The sequence below is a fragment of the Dendrobates tinctorius genome, unplaced genomic scaffold (assembly GCF_039654945.1).
Source record: "Dendrobates tinctorius isolate UK_male_01 unplaced genomic scaffold, ASM3965494v1 ptg000133l, whole genome shotgun sequence".
Taxonomy (NCBI): Eukaryota; Metazoa; Chordata; class Amphibia; order Anura; family Dendrobatidae; genus Dendrobates; species Dendrobates tinctorius.
This window is the reverse complement of record NW_027361801.1, coordinates 18,491,261-18,511,623: the sequence shown is the minus strand read 5'-3', so window position 1 is coordinate 18,511,623 and position 20,363 is coordinate 18,491,261. Positions and strand designations below refer to the sequence as shown.

Genomic DNA, 20,363 nt, shown 5'->3' with positions numbered 1-20,363 from the left:
GGGTCAACACTGCAAATATTGACTTGCTGCATTAACTCATTCTAACTGTCAATATAACCTTTTGTTACTCATAATATGATTGCAATTATATTTCTGTATGTGATAAAAACATCTGACAAACACACACAAAAACCAGAGGGCAGCAGATCATGTGAAAATATAATATTTGTGTCATTCTCTAAACTTTTGGCCATGACTGTACACACACACACACACACACACACGCATACTGTATAGATAGATATAATTATAATTTGTTATAACTAACCGTAGCTAGTTACTATGCCCGGGCAACACCGGGCTCTTCAGCTAGTATATATATATATATGTTTTTGATTCCTTTCCCCTATTATTCCCCGGATCAATGTTACACAATATAAATAATGATCTTTCAATGGTAGTAAGTTCTCTTCCTCAGTTATGCCACATTACAGTCTATTTCTGATAATATTGCACCTGTGCCCTCAGGTATTTACGCAGGAGTATTGCACTTCTCAATCCACTCCCCATTGAGGTTTATGGTCCCTTTAATAGTTGCTATAGCCAACCAGAAAGTGCTCTCCAATCATCTTATTTATATGCTTCCCTTGGACAATATTGCTTATATAACAGACGCTATTTTCACATCAAGGAATTATTCCAATTATATAGTACTCAGGGCTATGTCTGATAATGTTACACTCTTACCCTCCAAGGTATTTTAGTAGGAATATTGCACTATTGCATTGTCCTTCTCATTTCTGGAACATAACCAGATATTGCACATTCCTAATCTAAAAAATCTCTCACAGAAGTATGGAGTCCTAATCACAACTATGATATCTACACAGAGAGTGTTCTACGGGTGAGAATAAATGAGACTGCCCTTTATAAACACTCACGATATTGAAAAAAAGACCACGGTCCATCAAGCTCTATCTTTCTCCACCAATTACACGGTCACCAAATTAACTATAACCTGCACTGTTGTGTATGGAGGAAATCATCCGCCCCGGTTCTAAAAGCTGTTATAGTGTCTGCCACTACTACCCCTTGTGGTCGGCATTCCACATTTTGACTGCTCTAACTGTATAGAACCCTTTCCTATTTAGCTTCCGGAAATGCCTTTCTTCCAACCGTAATGAGTGCCCCCTGGTCCTTATTATGGTCTTTGGAAGGAATAAGTCATGTGCCAGTTCTCTGTACTGACCAAACATATATTTATACATGTAATCGATATCTCCTCTGAGGCACCTAAGCTAAGCAAGCCTAACTTTTCCAACCTCTCATCATATGAGAGGCCTTCCATCCCTTGTAATAATCTAGTTGCTGCCTTTGAACTAATTCTAACGTCAGAATATCCTTTTTAAGATGTGGAGCCCAAAACTGGATCCCATATTCTAGATCAGTGATTTATAGAGTGGTAACAATACGTTGGGATTGGAGGATTTTCTTGCTTATATACACCCTAAAATTTTGTTTGCTTTTGTGGCTGCTGCTTGATATTGAGTACAGCTGCTCAACTGCTGAGTACAGCTGCTTACTTGTAACCAGAATATCCAAGTCCTTCTCCTGTTCTGTAGTCCTGAGTATACTCCCATTTAATGAATATGCAGCAATAGGATTACTCCGTCCCAGGTGCATTACTCTATATTTATTTACATTAAACCTCATTTGCCAAGTGTTTGCCCATTCAGACATCTTATCCAAATCGTTCTGTAACATTTTAATGTCAAGGTCAGATTTTAATATCCTACATAGTAGGGTGTCGTCAGCAAAGACTGACACTTTACTCTCAATCCCATCCCCAATAAATAGGCTAAAAAGAATCGTTCCTAGCACAGATCCCTGCGGTCCCCACTGCTGACTATATCCCATTTAAAGAACGTACCATTTGCGACAACTCTTTGATTTATGTTATTTAGCCAATTCCTAACTCGGAATGGGCGAATCCCGGTGGAAGTTCAGGTTCTGGTATCTGACCTTTTTTAGAAAGTTCGATCCAGGTACCAGAACAGTATGAGAAAACCACACTTGTTATTCCAGCTCCTTGGTTAAAATATTCTAAATTTATTCGAATGAGTAAAACATGACAAGCTCCTAGACCGCACTACAGTGCACACTGGAACAGACAACGACGCTTTTCGTTCGCACCAGCTACTACACCTGGAAAGCATAAATGTTTTAAAAGACCCAAAACCATTCAATTGTCAGAAGACATTTCACATGGTATGTAAGGTCCTGGTGACTATGAAAAAAAAAAACCAGACAATGTGCAGAAAACCCATACAACATAGTGAGTAAAAAATTGGCGTAATACATACAAAATATAAAAAAAAGTATAACATGTCAATACTATGGTGTAATCCTAGTAATGAAACATAATTTTGTGGTGTCTGTTTAAACCATTTGGAAACCTGGTACCTACATTATAGATCCAATAGGCTTCTCGAGTAAGTAAGCAGCGTCTGGTATCGCAATATCGCCTCTCTACAAGTGTGTGGACTAGAACGAGTTAACAAACCGTTGTGGGGATACCAGACGCTGCTTACTTACTCGAGAAGCCTATTGGATCTATAATCTAGATACCAGGTTTCCAAATGGTTTAAATAAACAAAATTATGTTTCATTACTAGGATTGCATCTTAGCATTGACATGTTTTACATTTTTTTATATTATTTTGTAGGTATTATGCCAATTTTTTACTCACTATGTTGTATGGGTTTTCTGCACTTGTTTTTTCATAGTCCCCAGGACCTTACATATCATGTGATATGTTTTCAGACAATTGATTGTTTCTGGTCTTTTAAAACATTTATGCTTTCCAGGTGTAGCAGCTTTGATAAAGATCGCTTCTGCGATCGAAACGTGTCACTCTCTGTCCCAGAGTATGGTCTAGGAGCTTGTCATGTTTTACTAATGAAAATAAATTTGGAATATTTTAACCAAGGACCAGGAACAACAAGCGTGCTTTTCTCATACTTATCTACGTCTCATCAGGACGGAGTTCCATGCACACTCTACAAGATCAGTGAGCTGGCTTTTCTTTTCCTTTTCTACCAGAACCCCATTGAAAATAATTGATACCCAATTTGCTAATAATAGAAAGAAATATCTCTCTCTCCTCGTAAAGCACTTACCCTGAACACTGCACTGGACATCAAAAGAATATTCATGTTTGGTGATCTTCTGGAGCTTCAATATAAGGCTATTTATTATGTTGTACAGTATCACATGCCTTTACAAAGTCCAGATACATCACATGAGCCACATAACCAAAATCCAGATTTGCACTTACCTCTTCATAGAAACCCAACATTTTGGTTACTCATGACCTATGTTTCATGAATCCGTGCTGGTTGTCAGTTATTACATTATTCTCTAAAATATACCTCATCATGCCCCCAAACACTTTGCACATTACGGATGTCAGGCTTACCAGACAGTAGTTGCCTGGATCCACCTTCTTACCTTTCTTAAATATATCGATACCACATGAGTGATCCTCCAATCCAGTGTCACTAACCCTGGTACAAAAGAGTCTAAGAATATAAGATACAGTGGTCAGTCAATTACTAAGCTCAATTCCCTCAATATTCGTGGATGAATGCCATCCGGGCCATTTAAATCTGCTCAGACGCAGACATTCTTCACTTGTGTTAAACTAGTTATATCAGGTGGTGACCTTTGATTTTTGCCTTGTTGAATGATCCCTGGAACAGACAAGTTATTGGTGAACACCGAAGAAAAGTGCCTGTTTAATCTCTCAGCCTTTTCTTTGTCCTCTATAATTATCTTGCTATTATTGTCTTTTAGGGGTCTATACCATCTGTTTTTTTTCTTTTTGGCATTGATGTATTTAGAAGATTTTTTGGGATGTATTAATTGCTGGCAATTTTTTTCTCTGCAGATAACTTTGATAGCTTGAATTCTCTTTCACATTTCTTAAGATCTTTTTTTTTTAAATTTGTTTATTAAGTCATAAACAGGTATACAGTATACATACTGGTAAATAATGTTGAACATAATACAAAATATATATATGTTCATACGATATGAAAATATAAAGCAAAATGTGTGTACCAGTTGTATACAGAATAAAACAAAATATAATCTCATTTAAATCACAATGGTCTTGTGTTATTACTTGAATAATGAGATCTGCCTGACTTAAGCTGCATCTACATCTACAAAAAACATAAACCTAAACTAAACTATTCCGCAGCCTACTTCCACATCATTAATCCTTTATTATGTGACATCTCCACTCTGCAAAGTAAGGTGAGAGGAATTCCACCCCTCCCAGATCTTTTCAAATTTACCCGGGCACCCTTTATTTTGATATAGTGTGCGTTCATATGGGATGATCGATTTCACTAAATTTACCCAGGACCCAAGAGACGGGGGATGAACCTCCCATCCACCGGAATGCCAGTACCTTTCGAGCCATAAACAATGTCTCCCGAAAAAAAATCCCAACATATTGATCCCATGTCTCCTCATCCCAGACCCCAAACAGACAGATCAGCGGTTCAAGGGGAACAGGAATTTGTACCAAGGATGTTAATAACGATGTCACCTCCTTCCAATATTGTGCAAGGACAGCACCAGATCATATGGATAAAGTCTGCATCTATTGAATGGCATCTCAAACATTCCGATGATTGGTATCGGCCCATCTTAAAGAGTCGAGTTGGAGTTAAAAATGATTGATTTATAATATATAATTGTATCATCCTATTACACTGGTCAACAGCATTTTTGGTGCCAAAGATATTTCATCGAATTTAGGGTATTTTTGGGGTGCTGATTCTGAATATGTCATCAGTTTTGCCAGATTGGCTCAAGTTTTTGAGATTTTTGGTATCTTATTTATAGCACTTGTTGGTAAATGCGACGCATCATCTCATTAATTTCTTTGGATTAGTACTTGAACTGAGCAGTTCTCAATATAGTTTTGTGTTAATTAGTGTTCTAAAAGTTTGTTCATAGCTTGATTTTTGCACTAACTTTATGTTGTTGTCTGTTTTCCAGTGAAAAGCATGAACTCATCATGAAGAAGTTGTCTTAACGATCCAGACTCATTCTGTTACATTTGTGGTGAATATACACTGCCAAAACATAGAAGAAACATAACAGACTTCGTAAAAAAAGTGTATTTTGCCTATTTTGGGGTTATGCTTGGGGACCAAGACAAGTTTTGGGCACCACACATAGTGTGCAAAGCATGTATCGAATTATTACGAAAATGGAGCAAAGGACAAAGAAAAAGCTTCAAATTTGGTGTTCCAATGGTGTGGAGAGAGCCAAAAAATCATCATGATGACTGTTATTTATGGTAAACACAGGTACAGGCACATCTTCACAATGAGGGACAGGCCTTCTTGCAGATTCCATGTTACTCCCATTTTCGTTTCTTATGCTTATTGAATCCTTGCACTTGCACTGCACAGAAATAACAGTCATCATGATGATTTTTTGGCTCTCTCCACACCATTGGAACACCAAATTTGAAGCTTTTTCTTTGTCCTTTGCTCCATTTTCGTAATAATTCGATACATGCTTTGCACACTATGTGTGGTGCCCAAAACTTGTCTTGGTCCCCAAGCATAACCCCAAAATAGGCAAAATACACTTTTTTTACGAAGTCTGTTATGTTTCTTCTATGTTTTGGCAGTGTATATTCACCACAAATGTAACAGAATGAGTCTGGATCGTTAAGACAACTTCTTCATGATGAGTTCATGCTTTTCACTGGAAAACAGACAACAACATAAAGTTAGTGCAAAAATCAAGCTATGAACAAACTTTTAGAACACTAATTAACACAAAACTATATTGAGAACTGCTCAGTTCAAGTACTAATCCAAAGAAATTAATGAGATGATGCGTCGCATTTACCAACAAGTGCTATAAATAAGATACCAAAAATCTCAAAAACTTGAGCCAATCTGGCAAAACTGATGACATATTCAGAATCAGCACCCCAAAAATACCCCAAATTCATTAAAATATTTTGGACACCAGAAAAAAAAATTTTTTTCGTTGACCTGTGTTATTAACAGATGGAGACACCTTAATTGAGGACTCTAATATTTCTTCCCACTCCTCTCCTTGCGCATTCGGGATGAGCCTCTCCCATTTTTTCTTAACAGAGTCTATAGCAGGTCCTGTCCCCACCGACAGCATATATATGTAGATAGAGAGGAGATGAGACCTTGGGGGCCCTGGAACTTAAGGATCCCTATCAAGGGTAGAGACGAAATAACAGTGTCTGTACCTACAGATCTTATATGCGATTGAATAGCTGACCTCAGTTGTAGATACCGAAAAAACTGGGATCTCGGGACATTGCGATTAACTTGCAGTTGTTCAAAAGATACCAGAGTTCCACGATCATACAGATCGCCTATCATGTAAACATTATATTGAGCCCAAAACTCAGCAGATGGGTGTTCGAGTAACGCTGGAAGGTAACTATTATTCCACAGAGGCATCTCAGCTATGACATCCTCAAATCCAACCACCCTTTTAATCTGTTTCCACACCAACCGTGCCAGACGAAGCAGGGGCAACAACCGTGGGACATTTATTTTCCTCATTTACAAAAAACCCAACGGGCAACCAACCTGTGCAGTATGAAGTAGATGACCCTCAGAATTAGGAAGGTGACCACCGGGCATCCATGTGCTTATGGCTTTGGCCTGTCTGGCCAAATAATACAGAAAGAAATCGGGTAACGCTGCCCCCCCTCCCTTCTTAGGTCTCTGCAAAGTGGATAGTTTGAGTTTGGGCCTGGTCTTCCCCCATATGAAAGACGTGATCTGGGAATTCAGATTAGCAAAAAAGGATCTGGGCACCACTACAGCACTATGTTGGAGAAAGTAACTAAGCTTGGGGAGTAATAGCATTTTAATTAAACTAATACGTCCAGCCACAGACAATGGAAGTTTACCCCAGATCATGAATTTGGCCTTAACCATCTCCAGCAATGGATGTATATTAAGTTGCAGATCGAACTTATTGTCTTGGGAAATATGGACACCCAAATACTTGAAACTGGTTACAATGGGCAGTGGTGAGAGGGTTTCAAGTCGTGGCATTGGAGCGTGGGAAAGAGGCATCAAAGCAGATTTCTCCCAATTTATAGATAGGCCAGAATATTTACCGAATTTATTTACAATGGTGATCACTCTCGCCAGGGTTTCCTCCGCTTGGTCCATAAATATTACCATATTATCCGCATATAGGCCTATGGTATCAATTCGACCCGCTATTTCTATCCCAGCAATATTAGGGGTTGATCTAATACAAATTGCCAGTGCTTCGATTGCCAGAGCAAAATGGGCTGGAGAAAGGGGGCACCTCTGGCGAGTTTCCCATATGCAATGAAAAGGATTCAGATATGGAGCTATTCACGATGACTCGGGCCCTAGGCTTCATGTATAATATGCTAACCCATTTTTTAAATTTATCACCGAATCCATATCTCTGCAAACATGCATGAAGAAAAGGCCATTCAAGAGAGTCAAAGGCCTTGGCTGCATCAAGCGATGCCAATGCCCATTCATTATCCGACACCAGAGAGCTATATTGGACCACCGACTGGACTCGTCTAATGTTGATGGAGGTGCTCTTACCAGGCATAAAGCCAGTTTGGTCAGAGTGTATGAGGTCTCATATGACTGAATTCAACCTGTTGGCCAAGATTTTCGCAAAGATCTTATAATCTACATTTACTAATGATATAGGTCGGTAAGATCCACAATCCAGAGGGTCCTTTCCCTCCTTTTTCAGAACTATTATATTGGCCTCAAAAGGATTCCGGCATGCATCCCCCCTCCCAAATCTTACGAAACACTTTCAGCAGAAGAGGCGCTAGTATCTCCCGATACTTCCTATACAGTTCGACAGGAAATCCATCCGGCCCAGGGGCCTTCCCAGAGGCCATATCCTTTATGACATCCTCTACTTCCTCCAGAGTAAACTCAGCATCTATAAAGGCCCGTTGGGAAGGATTTAATGTGGGAAACTCTATATCAGATCGGTAGTCTAAACACCCCGGGCCGTCAACATCAGACTTAGAATTGTACAGCGAACTATAATAGTCATAAAAGCACTTCAATAATTCCTCAGTTGTAGTGGCCAGAGTACCATCAGAGCTGCTAATCTATAGGATTGTGTTAGTTGTATTATGCTGCCGCACTAGATAAGCCAAAAATTTACTTGCCTAATTTCCCATCTCAAAATAAGATTGTCGGGCAAAAAATAATTTACATTTAGTTTTAGTGTCAACATATTGAGTGTATAACCTTTGAGCCGTCAACCACTCCACCCTATTGTTATTAGTTTGGTCAGATATGTAGGCGGCTTCCGAATCTTTCAAACGTCGCTCCATCTCGCCATCCTCCTCCGATGTTACTCGTTTAATATAATTGTGGAGGATAAACAACCCCTCAGATAAGCTTTAAGAGTGTCCCAAAATAAATTAATATTTCGGGGTTCAGGGTGGGACGAGATGAAGCAATGCAGCTGATCAATCGTCTTATCAGGTGGTTTTATCAGTTTCAGCCAGAAAGGGTTTAATTTCCATATTATCCTGTTATTCACCGGTCCATACCTAAGTTTAAGAACAACCGGACTGTGGTCTGAAATCCCCCTACTGCCATGTTCGATATCATCCACCCATGTCGCTAGGCTGCTGATCTAAAGATATAATCTATACGAGACAGGGAGCGTTCAGTGGAGGAATGGCACGTATATTCCTTCAATGGAAGTCTTCAAACAGAGGCTGGACAGACATCTGACTGGGATGATTTAGCGAATCCTGCTTTGAGCAGGGGGTTGGACCAGATGACCCAGGAGGTCCCTTCCAACTCTATGATTCTATGATTCCCTTGTCTCTGGATGGCGCAATCTCCATATATCCAGCCACCCGCTACAAATTGTGACAGTGGGGATGTGCCCGAGGAGGGACCCCACTCTGTATTCCATCACCCAGTCTCAGTTTATCAAAATGATTATTCATGACTAGATTAAAGTCACCCATACAAATGACATGTGCATCTGGGTAATTTAGGGCAAAGCTCAGTGCCTTCTGGATAATTGACATATTGGCCGGAGGGGGATTGTAACTACACAGAAAAACATATATTTCTGAGAGTTGATCAACGCATGTACGAACACAAACCGTCACTCAGGATCTTTCCGGGCCTTTCTGGTCTCCCATCGAACATCTTTATGGATTAACAATGAAACCCCTCTTGAATAGCTGGTATGAAAAGCATGTATAAACCACTGTACCCACGGTTTTTGCACACACCGAACGGTATATCTCTGGTCAGGTGTGTCTCAACCAGGGCCACAATGTGAGGACGATATTGCCTAATTTGTGAGAACACCTTAATTTTCTTCCGGGGGGTTTTTATACCTCTTACATTCCAGGTCATGCATATCAATTCAGAACCCATTTCCGCCCATCCATGTACAGTCATATGTAAAAGTTTGGGCACCCCTATTAATGTTAACCTTTTTTCTTTATAACAATTTTGGTTTTTGCAACAGCTATTTCAGTTTCATATATCTAATAACTGATGGACTCAGTTATATTTCTGGATTCAAATGAGGTTTATTGTACCAACAGAAAATGTGCAATCTGCATTTAAACAAAATTTGACCGGTGCAAAAGTATGGGCACCCTTATCATTTTCTTGATTTGAACACTCCTAACTACTTTTTACTGACTTCCTGAAGCACTAAATTGGTTTTGTATCCTCATTAAACTTTGAACTTCATAGCCAGGTGTATCAAATCATGAGAAAAGGTATTTAAAGTGGCCACTTGCAAGTAGTTCTCCTATTAGATTCTCCTATGAAGAGTGGCATCATGGGCTCCTCAAAACAACTCTCAAATGATCTGAAAACAAAGAATATTCAACATAGCTTTTCAGGGGAAGGATACAAAAAGTTGTCTCAGAGATTTAACCTGTCAGTTTCCACTGTGAGGAACATAATAAGGAAATGGAAGAACACAGGTACAGTTCTTGTTAAGCCCAGAAGTGGCAGGCCAAGAAAAATATCAGAAAGGCAGAGAAGAAGAATGGTGAGAACAGTCAAGGACAATCCACAGACCACCTCCAAAGACCTGCAGCATCATCTTGCTGCAGATGGTGTCACTGTGCATCGGTCAACAATACAGCGCACTTTGCACAAGGAGAAGCTGTATGGGAGAGTGATGCGAAAGAAGCCGTTTCTGCAAGCACGCCACAAACAGAGTCGCCTGAGGTATGCAAAAGCACATTTGGACAAGCCAGTTACATTTTGGAAGAAGGTCCTGTGGACTGATGAAACAAAGATTGAGTTGTTTGGTCATACAAAAAGGCGTTATGCATGCGCTGTATTGTTGACCGATGCACGGTGACACCATCTGCAGCAAGATGATGCTGCAGGTCTTTGGAGGTGGTCTGTGGATTGTCCTTGACTGTTCTCACCATTCTTCTTCTCTGCCTTTCTGATATTTTTCTTGGCCTGCCACTTCTGGGCTTCACAAGAACTGTACCTGTGTTCTTCCATTTCCTTACTATATTCCTCACAGTGGAAACAGACAGGTTAAATCACTGAGACAACTTTTTGTATCCTTCCCCTGAAAAGCTATGTTGAATAATGTTTGTTTTCAGATCATTTGAGAGTTGATTTGAGGAGCCCATGATGCCACTCTTTATAGGAGAATCAAATAGGAGAACTACTTGCAAGTGGCCACCTTAAATACCTTTTCTCATGATTTGATATACCTGGCTATGAAGTTCAAAGCTCAATGAGGTTACAAAACCAATTTAGTGCTTCAGGAAGTCAGTAAAAAGTAGTTAGGAGTGTTCAAATCAAGAAAATGATAAGGGTGCCCATACTTTTGCACCGGTCAAAGTTTGTTTAAATGCAGATTGCACATTTTCTGTTAGTACAATAAACCTCATTTGAATCCAGAAATATAACTGAGTCCATCAGTTATTAGATATATGAAACTGAAATAGCTGTTGCAAAAACCAAAATTGTTATAAAGAAAAAAGGTTAACATTAATAGGGGTGCCCAAACTTTTACATATGACTGTATGTTGCATAGCGGTGCCCGAACAAAATGCAGAGGCATCACCTAGATAGTAGAGTTGGCATCGGCTGCGGCATTTACCTAAATAACCAGAAAAACAAAAACTTTTGAAAAAGAGAAAACAAAACAAGAACCTAACAATATAGGAGCATAGTCTCACGCCCCCATCAAAAAATAGGCAAGGGGATACCATCACCGAGCACAGTGTCCGGTATTGTTAGTAACCAGATACCTGCCAAGAAAGTTCCAATTAGACCTTTAAATAAAAGGATCTAAATTAACAGCCATCACATCAGGATTCCTTTGCAGGGGATCCCCCATGGGACCGCAGCCATTCAGTCGCCCCTGCCGAATCCGTGAAGAACACGGAGGTACCTCCGTGTTCAACCCGAAGTCGGGCTGGATATATCATTGAGTACATAATATTTCTTTCCCTGAATCGTTTCTTGACCTCATTGAATTGTGCCCGCTGCTTCTGCAGTTCCATGGAAAAGTCCGGGAAGATGGAGATCACAGCATTATTGAACTTAATGGGACTTTTTTGCCTTGCAAGACGCAGAATGGTATCTCTGTCCTTACAATTGTGATGGCGTGCCAGGAAGGGCCGAGGTGGGGCCCCTGGAGGCAGAGGTTTTGTAGGGACCCTATGAGCCCTTTCAACAGCGAACACTGACGAGAAATCATTTCCCAGGGAGGTCTTAAGCCAGTCTTCCAGAAAGTGCTCAGGATGTTGACCCTCCGAGCGTTCAGGCAGACCAATGATGCGAATATTATTCCGACGCATCCTGTTCTGCAAGTATTCCGCCTTTTGCTTCCAAGCATTCACGGAGCCCGCCACTTTCGTTAACTTGGCCTCCATAGGTGTGACGGAATCCTCCACCTTGGACACCCTCGTCTCCACCTGTGTAATGCGTCCCTTCATGGACTGTATATCGTGACGAAGTCTCCCCACCTCTGTGTAAACATCCTCAATTTTTTCCGTCAGAGATGTTCTGGTGAGGGAAATAGCCTGCATAAATTGCTCAGACGCCTGTTTAAGGGTCAATTCCTCTTGCTCAGCCTCCTCCTCACCCCCCGAAGGTCGATTCTTACGTTGAACTTGGGAGGAGGTATTCCTCAGGAGTCGTGCACTTTCAGAAGGATCGGGTCTTGCATACTCCTTTAGTTTTTCTGCTACCGCTCCCGACCCTTTAAATAGAATCATAGAATCGTAGAGTGGGAAGGGAACTCCTGGGCCATCTGGTCCAACCCCCTGCTCAAAGCAGGATTCGCTAAATCATCCCAGTCAGATGTCTGTCCAGCCTCTGTTTGAAGACTTCCATTGCATGAGACCTCACCACTTCTCGTGGCAGCTTGTTCCACTCATTGATCACTCTAAATGTCAAAAAGTTTCTTCTAATATCTAATCTGTGTCTCCTCCCATTCAGTTTCATCCCATTGCTTCTAGTCTTTCCTTGTGCAAATGAGAATAAAGTTGATCCTTCTACAATGTGACAGCCCTTTAGATATTTGTAGACAGCTATTAAGTCTCCTCTCAGTCTTCTCTTTTGCAAACTAAACATTCCCAAATCCTGCAACCTTTCCTCAGAAGACAGGGTTTGCAGACCGGTCACCGTTTTGGTCGCTCTTTTCTGAACTTGCTCCAGTTTGTTGATGTCTTTTTTAAAATGTGGTTCCCAAAACTGGACACAATATTCCAGATGAGGTCTGACCAAAGGAGTAGAGGGAAATAATGACTTCACGTGATCTAGACTGTATGCTTCTGTTAATACATCTTAGAATTGCATTTGCCTTTTTTGCTGCTGCATCACACTGTTGACTCATATTCAGTCTGTGATCTATTAGTATACCCAAGTATTTTTCACATGTGCTGTTGCTTAGCCCTATTCCTCCCATTCTGTATATGCTTTTTTCATTTTTATTGCCCAGATGTAGTACTTTGCATTTTTCCCTGTTAAAAGCCATTCTGTTAGTTGCTGCCCACTGCTCCAGTTTATTTATATCTTTTTGAATCCTCTCTCTCTCTTCTCTAGCATTAGCTATCCCTCCTAGCTTTGTGTCATCAGCAAATTTAATCAGTTTACCCTCAATTCCTTCATCTAAATCGTTGATAAAGATGTTGAACAATACAGGGCCCAGGACAGAGCCCTGTGGTACCCCACTTGAGACATTCTTCCAACTGGATGTGCAGCCATTTACGACCACTCTTTGGGTCCGATCACTAAGCCAGTTATGAATCCACCTAACAGTTGCCTTGTCCATTCCATACTTAGTCATTTTTTCAATAAGGATTGTGTGAGATACTTTGTCAAATGCTTTGCTGAAGTCAAGATATACTATATCTACAGCATTTCCTTGATGCACCCAATCAGTGATTCCGTCATAGAAGGAAATTAAGTTAGTCTGACATGACTTATTAGTTACAAACCCATGCTGACTCTGTTTAATCACTTCATTCTTATCCAGGTACTGACATACATGTTGTTTAATAATTTGTTCAAAGATCTTTCCTGGTATAGAAGTCAGACTCACCGGCCTATAGTTGCCTGGGTCCACCTTCTTCCCCTTTTTGAAGATAGGAACAACATTTGCTCTTCTCCAGGTCTTCTGAGACTTCTCCTGATCTCCAAGAATTTTCAAAGATTATGGAGAGGGGTTCAAAAATTTCTTCTGCTATCTCCTTCAGTACTCTGGGGTGTAATTCATCTGGACCTGGAGACTTGAATTCATTTAGGTTAGCTAAGTATTTCCTCACTATCTTTCTGTTTATAGATATCCTGGATTCTTCTATTCCCTTAATAGGACAGTGAAGAACAGTTGATGTTACATTTCCTTTCTGAGAGAAAACAGATGCAAAATAGGAATGTAAAAGTTCGGCCTTCTCAACATCCTGTCTTACCATTTCATCATTTTCATCCTGTAAAAATCCTATAGCATCTTTGACTTTTCTTTTACTTTTGACATATCCCCAAAATCCTTTATTATTGCTTTTGACATCTCTTGCAAGCCTCAATTCATTGTCAGTTTTAGATAATCTGATTTGTGCCCTGCAGGTTCTGCAGACAGCATTATATTCTTCTTTAGATATGCCTCCCTCTTTCCATTTTATAAACATTTTCTTCTTCCTTTTTAGCATGTGCTTAAGTTCTGTGTTCATCCATCCTGGTATCCTTAAATGCTTCCTATTCTTCCCTCTTTTCGGAATTGTTAACAATTGTGCTTTGAGAATTTCATTTTTCAAGATTTCCCATCCTTCCTGGACATTTTTGTCTTTAAGGATATCCAGCCATTGGATCCCTCCAATTCTCTTTCTGAATCCCTTAAAATCTGCCTTTCTGAAATCTAACCTTGACGTCTGAGTCTTCACAGGTCTTCCTCCTCTAGTTATTCAAAATTCTAAAAATAGCATGGTCGCTACCTCCTAGAGTCCAAGCCACTTTTACCTCCTCAACCATTTTCTTCCTGTTTATAAGGATTAGATACAAGGTAGCAGTTCCCCTTGTTTTCTCCCCTACCTTTTGGAAGATAAAGTTGTCAGCAAGAGAGGATAAGAATTTCCTTGACCTGTTAGTTTTGCCTGAGAGAGATTCCCAACAAATGTCTGGATAGTTGAAATCTCCCATGACAACTACGTCATATTTTTTGGAGAACTTGGCCATTTGATGCATAAAGACTTCATCCATATCTTCAGCTTGCACAGGCGGCCTGTAGTAAATGCCTACAATGGTGTCCTTTCCATTGTTCTGTCCTTGTATTCTTACCCAAACAGTTTCCTCAGAACTCCCAGTCTCTGAAGCTTCAATCTCTGTGCAGATATACGCGTTTCTAACATACAATGCGACACCTCCTCCTCATTTATCAAGTCTGTTTCTTGCAAATAAGTTGTATCCTTCTAGTCTTGTATTCCAATCATGTGTATTGTCCCACCAAGTTTCAGTGATTCCAATGACATCATATTTCTTTTCCTGTGTTAGTAGTTCCAATTCTCCTTGTTTGTTGCCCATGCTTTGTGCATTAGTATAGAAACATTTTAGTTTGTGATTGGTTTCTCTTTCTCCAATATTTTTATTAATTAGATTCTTTTGTCTTTGTTCTTCCTTTCCACTACTAATAGCAGAGTTCTCAATAGCATTTGTCAGGTGTATGGCTTTTTCTGGTCTTTTGCTTCCCTTCCCATGTTGTTCTAGTTTAAAGCTCTCCTTACAAGTGTAGCAAGGCGAATTCCAAATACATGTTTTCCAGTCTTCGTAAGGTGCACCCAATCTCTAGCAAGCATTCCATCGTATAGGTAATTCACTCCGTGATCCAGAAATCCAAATAGTTGCTAACGGCACCATTGACATAGCCAGTTCACCTGCAGAATCTTATTCCACCTCATTGTTCCATGGCCATCCACTGGGAGGATGGAAGAGAAGACCACCTGTGCTCCCAGTTCTTTCACTTTCCTGCCTAAGTCTTCAAAGTCTCTGCAGATGGTTTCCAGGTCATTTCTTGCGGTGTCATTTGTCCCCACATGCAATAGCAGGAATGGGTAGTCATCTGTAGGTCTGAAGAGTCCTGATATCCTGTCAGACGCATCTTTAATTTTTGCACCTGGAAGACAGCACATTTCTCTTGAAGTTATATCCGGTCTGCAGATAGTAGCCTCTGTTCCTCTCAACAGGGAATCCCCCATGACCACCACTCTCCGTTTCTTCTTCACAACATTTTTCCTTCTCCATCCAGGAGGACTCTGAAGGCGTACAAGGTTGCTGTTTGTGGGCAAAGTCTTATCCTGATGTATTTCTTCGTTTTCCTGCATGAAAGCCTGGTACTGGTTCCTGAGAAGTATGGGTGCTGACTGCCTCCTGATTCTCCTGCTTCTCTGGGTCACATGTCTCCATTCCTCTGCTTCTTCAGGTGCACTTCGAATTTCTTCTCTTTCTGTAACATGAAGAGATAATTCTGCTCTGTCTAAGAACTCTTCACCTTCCTTAATAATCTTCAACGTAGCTAACCTCTCTTCGAGATTTTGCAACTTTTCCTCCAACAGGGACACAAGCTTGCATTTGTGGCATGTGAAGTTTGGCTTTTCCACTGGCAAGTCTGTGAACATGTAGCAAGAAATGCAGCTCACCAAATGGCTCCTGGCCTCTTCCATATTGAGATTTCTTAAAAACGATGAAAGATGAGCCAAAACCCAGTGATCGTTGAGCTCGCGGAGACTCTTCACTTATCCCAGAAGGCACTGGGAATATGCAAATGATCTCCTCAGGACTCTTCCCCTGCTGCAGTCCGACCCAGTAAGAAAGCTGGAGATATGTGCTCTGAAAATGTCCACCGCAGGCAGTACGCACAGCAGGATTATTAATAAATAATTATGGCTCAGGCCACAGAGATGAGGGGGAGGGCTACGTGAAATTAAGAGGGCAGCGATTCACATTGAATAGTTAATGTTCCTTGTGGCCAGGGAAGGGAGAGGTGTCCCCACAGAGACAGCAGCCGCGGGGGGAGGGTGTGCAAGGCCTTCCACAATACTAACGCCGGCCGGTGCAGCGGTAAAATGGCTCAGGTGAAAGAACACGCAGGGCCCGATTTTCCAGGGCATTCACTGCACGTCCTCCCTGTTCTGTGAGTCGTTATCTTCGCTGCCCGAGCAGCAGTGCAGCGGTGCCAGCGACGCCGCAGCTCTCTGTATTAGAGCCGCGCGCCCAAGATGGCCGCGGCCTCGTGGGGAAGCAGCCGTCTGCTCCAGTCTCCTCGGTCTCCCGCTGATAGAAGACCGCTCCCGTCCTCCTACGATGGTCCAGAGGGGGTCCCGCTGTCCACAGGGGTCCGTGCCGCTCCAATTATGCCAGGCAGAAAGGGTCTAAATCTCAGGATACTGCAGGATCATGAGGAGCTTTCTAGGTAAGCGTCCTCTCCTGTTCACTCCATAGCCACGCCCCCCATTTCTTAAGATCTTTATACTTTTGAAGGGCTATTTTAGTATTATAGGCCTTCAAGATTTCTAATGCGCTTTGTTTTCATCTTATTAAACTTTGTAGTGTCTTATTTATCCATAATGGTTTCTTTTTATACCTTTACATTTTATTGCCAGATGGTGTAAATTTTCTACAGGATTCTGCCACATTTATGCTTGGTATCCCCAGTTACCATGAGATGGTTCCAGTCTACATGATTAGGCTCTTCCCTTAATTCGTATAAATTAGTTTTCCTGAAGTTCCAGGTTTTTGCATTTCCCCTTTTGAATGTTTGTTTTTCCAATGTAAACTTTATCTCAAATTCTACCTGACCTGTAGATCTGAATTTGTATCTGTTCTACTGTATTTGACAGGACCAGATCCAGCAGATTACCTCTCCTGGTTGGTTCATCTGAGCGAGAGAGGAATTGTCCTGAATTGTGGATAAGAACTTGCAGCGTTTAGCACAACCAGAAGATTCTATGTCCCATTGAATGTCTGGATAGTTAAAATCCCCAAAAATAAGGACCCTATTATTATTTTCTGCCTTTTTTAATTTGCTGCAGCATTTCCTCCTCTACCTGTTCAGCTATATTAGGAGTTTTGTGGCAAACTCAAATTAGCAGCTTTACATTATTGCCATCCCCAGGTACATTTACCCACACTGACTCTACAATGACGCAGCGTCCCCCAACGTCGTCATTGAGCACCGGTATTTAACCCAAATACACACCCCCTCACCTTTTCTGTCCTTTCTGAATGTAATGTAACCTCTACATTTGTAGACGCGGTCAGGATCGCTGATGCATCGCTAAGTGGTCGCTAGTGAGCTGCCACACAGGCAGATCTCACCAGCGACATCGCTGGGGACGGAGGTCGCTACTTACCTGTCACACTAAGCGATCCTGACATCCTCCCGCCCGGCTCCACGCTCGTCTCTCCACAGGAAGCGCCGCAGGAAGCTGACGAGAAACGGTCCAGGACGTTCTCGCGTGATCAGCGATAACCAGCAGGGGAGCGGGTTGGAGGTAAGTATGAGACAGCGATATCGCTAGCAATATCACTATAACGTCACAAGTTATAGCGATATTGCTAGCGATATCGCTTAGTGTGACAGGCCCTTAACATATCTCCTTTTTAGCACAACTACCCTCCCTCCGCCCAGATCCTAGTTTAAAAGTTTGACCATTTTTCCCCCCAGCACAGCTGCACACACCCTATTGAGGTGCAACCCTGTCCCTACTGTAGAGCCTGTAGCTGACAGAAAAGATGGCCCAGTTCTCCATAAACTCAAACCCTTCCTTCCTGAACCAATTTCTAAGCCACTTATTCATCTCCCTTAGCTCCCCACTGTCAATCTAGTGACGCTCATGGCACTGGCAGTATTTCCGAAGACACCACCTTGGAGGCCCTGGCCTTCAGTTTCTCTCCTAGTTCCCAGTAATTTTTAAGGATCTTCCACCTCACTCTTTGTCATTGGTACCGATGTGTACCATGACTGCTGGGTTTTTCCTAACCCCACCCAGCAATCTGTTGAACCTGAGGACCCGGCAAACCACACACTGTTCGGCATTCACGGTTGCGATGGCAGATGACATTGTCTGTCCTCCTAATTAAAGAGTCCCCTACCACCATCATCTGTCTGGCCTTTGCTGCACTCCTACCTTTCTCCTTCCTATAGTAGTTTTCCTGGTTGCTAGGAGCAAGGTCCTGCTGTAGTGATCCCCGTCCTGAGCTTGCATTCCTAATATCAACTAAACAGGCATATTTACTAGGTTGTGCCAGATCAGGACTGGGCTCCCTGGCACTTTCCCCTCCTACCCATTCTTGTAACTGTCACTCAGCTACCTACTTCTGGGTCCTGATCGTCCCCACCTCCATATCACTGGCCCCAGCCAGGGCAAGCTCAGTGAGCTCTAAACGCCTCTCCAGATTTGCAATGCTCCTGAATGTTGCAAGCTGCAGATTTAGATCCATTACGTGGGCTTCCACACATGTAATTCAGTGACATCGAGTGCAGACATTCACTCTCCAACAGCTGTTCAATGCATGCATACATCTCACAAGATGCACACCTGGTAGCATTGTCCATGGTACACATTAAATAGGGATAAACAGTGCTGATAAAAACAAAGCAAAAAATGGAAAACTAGTAAGCAAACACCAAACTATGCTCGTGTTAAACTATGATATTGTGTTTAACTATGCACTTATCTGCAGCCCCCGCACTTAAAGTGCAGCCTCTGCTCCACGTATCTGAAACTTAATAGTCCTCCAACCAGCAAAACACAGGTGTGCATGCATGGTGGATTTGGGAAATGAATTATTTTAAAGTAATATTAATAAAAGTTCATTTTTATTGTTAGTCCACTTCAGTCAGTGATTTTGTTACTGTCGATTTGAACAGACGGAGAGTGTGCAGCATCCACCCGCAGCCACTATACAGTCGGCAGACCTATGCAGCTCCGCCACTGAGCAGTTCTGATCACAGCAGACAGCAGAACAGCTGACCAGCAGGGGTGCAGGGTGTCACACCTCCACCGAACAGACACTGATGACCTAGCCATCAGTGATAAAGTCTTGGGACAACCCTTTTGAGGAACATGGAACCAAGGCCCATAGCTGATAATATTTGATCATTGCCCCCCACAATGTCAATTCCTAGTAGATCTTGCAAATCCCCAGGCATTAATATTATGTAGTTTTCTTTAAAAGTTTTCCTGAGAAATACATCAGATTTAATGTGAACTCACCTCAACAATTAAGACATTCTGCAAATAAAGAAAATAAAAAGTTACGTAAAACACCTAATACAGTATAAACACAATCTAGCTATATATAAATACAGAATATACATGCATACCAAGACCCAAATTAAATCGCTGTCATCGCACATTTTTTTTCTAGAGTAAAACTGATCATAGCGACTTATGTTTGGGCCTGATTTAAATTTGCGCCTTAAGTTAAACTTCACTTACAAAAGAAAACTAAATGGGCGTGGTTTTCCTTAAGCAGATATTTTAGCCTAATTCATCATTTACAAAACGTTCAAAACATTGTAAAGTTTGTGCACAATTCTACTTCAGTATACTCCTGGAGTGTAAAATCTAAATTTTATATTTGTGCAATTGCAGACCAACGTGTGATATTTTAAAATATCAAGCAATTTTTTGTTCTAAGGCGGCTCAAAACAGGAGAGAGAAAAAAAAAAAAAAAGTATCTTTAATTCTACTCAAAATTCGTCATCCTGCATGTGGTATTTTGAAAAATGTGGCCCATAAAAACAAATCCCACGATACAAAAAAACAAAATATAAATGATGAATTTAGACCTTGTCCACA

General features: G+C 41.3%; 1 protein-coding gene across 2 annotated transcripts in view; it reads right to left on the bottom strand.

The window, feature by feature from the left end:
- HPRT1 (hypoxanthine phosphoribosyltransferase 1) overlaps positions 1-20,363 on the bottom strand; it is a 130,949-nt gene that overhangs the window by 74,533 nt on the left and 36,053 nt on the right. For both annotated transcript variants that reach the window (XM_073543514.1, XM_073543513.1), the window contains exon 5: positions 19,776-19,793. In XM_073543514.1, the coding sequence (XP_073399615.1) occupies positions 19,776-19,793 (18 nt within the window). The remainder of the gene's footprint in view (positions 1-19,775; positions 19,794-20,363) is intronic.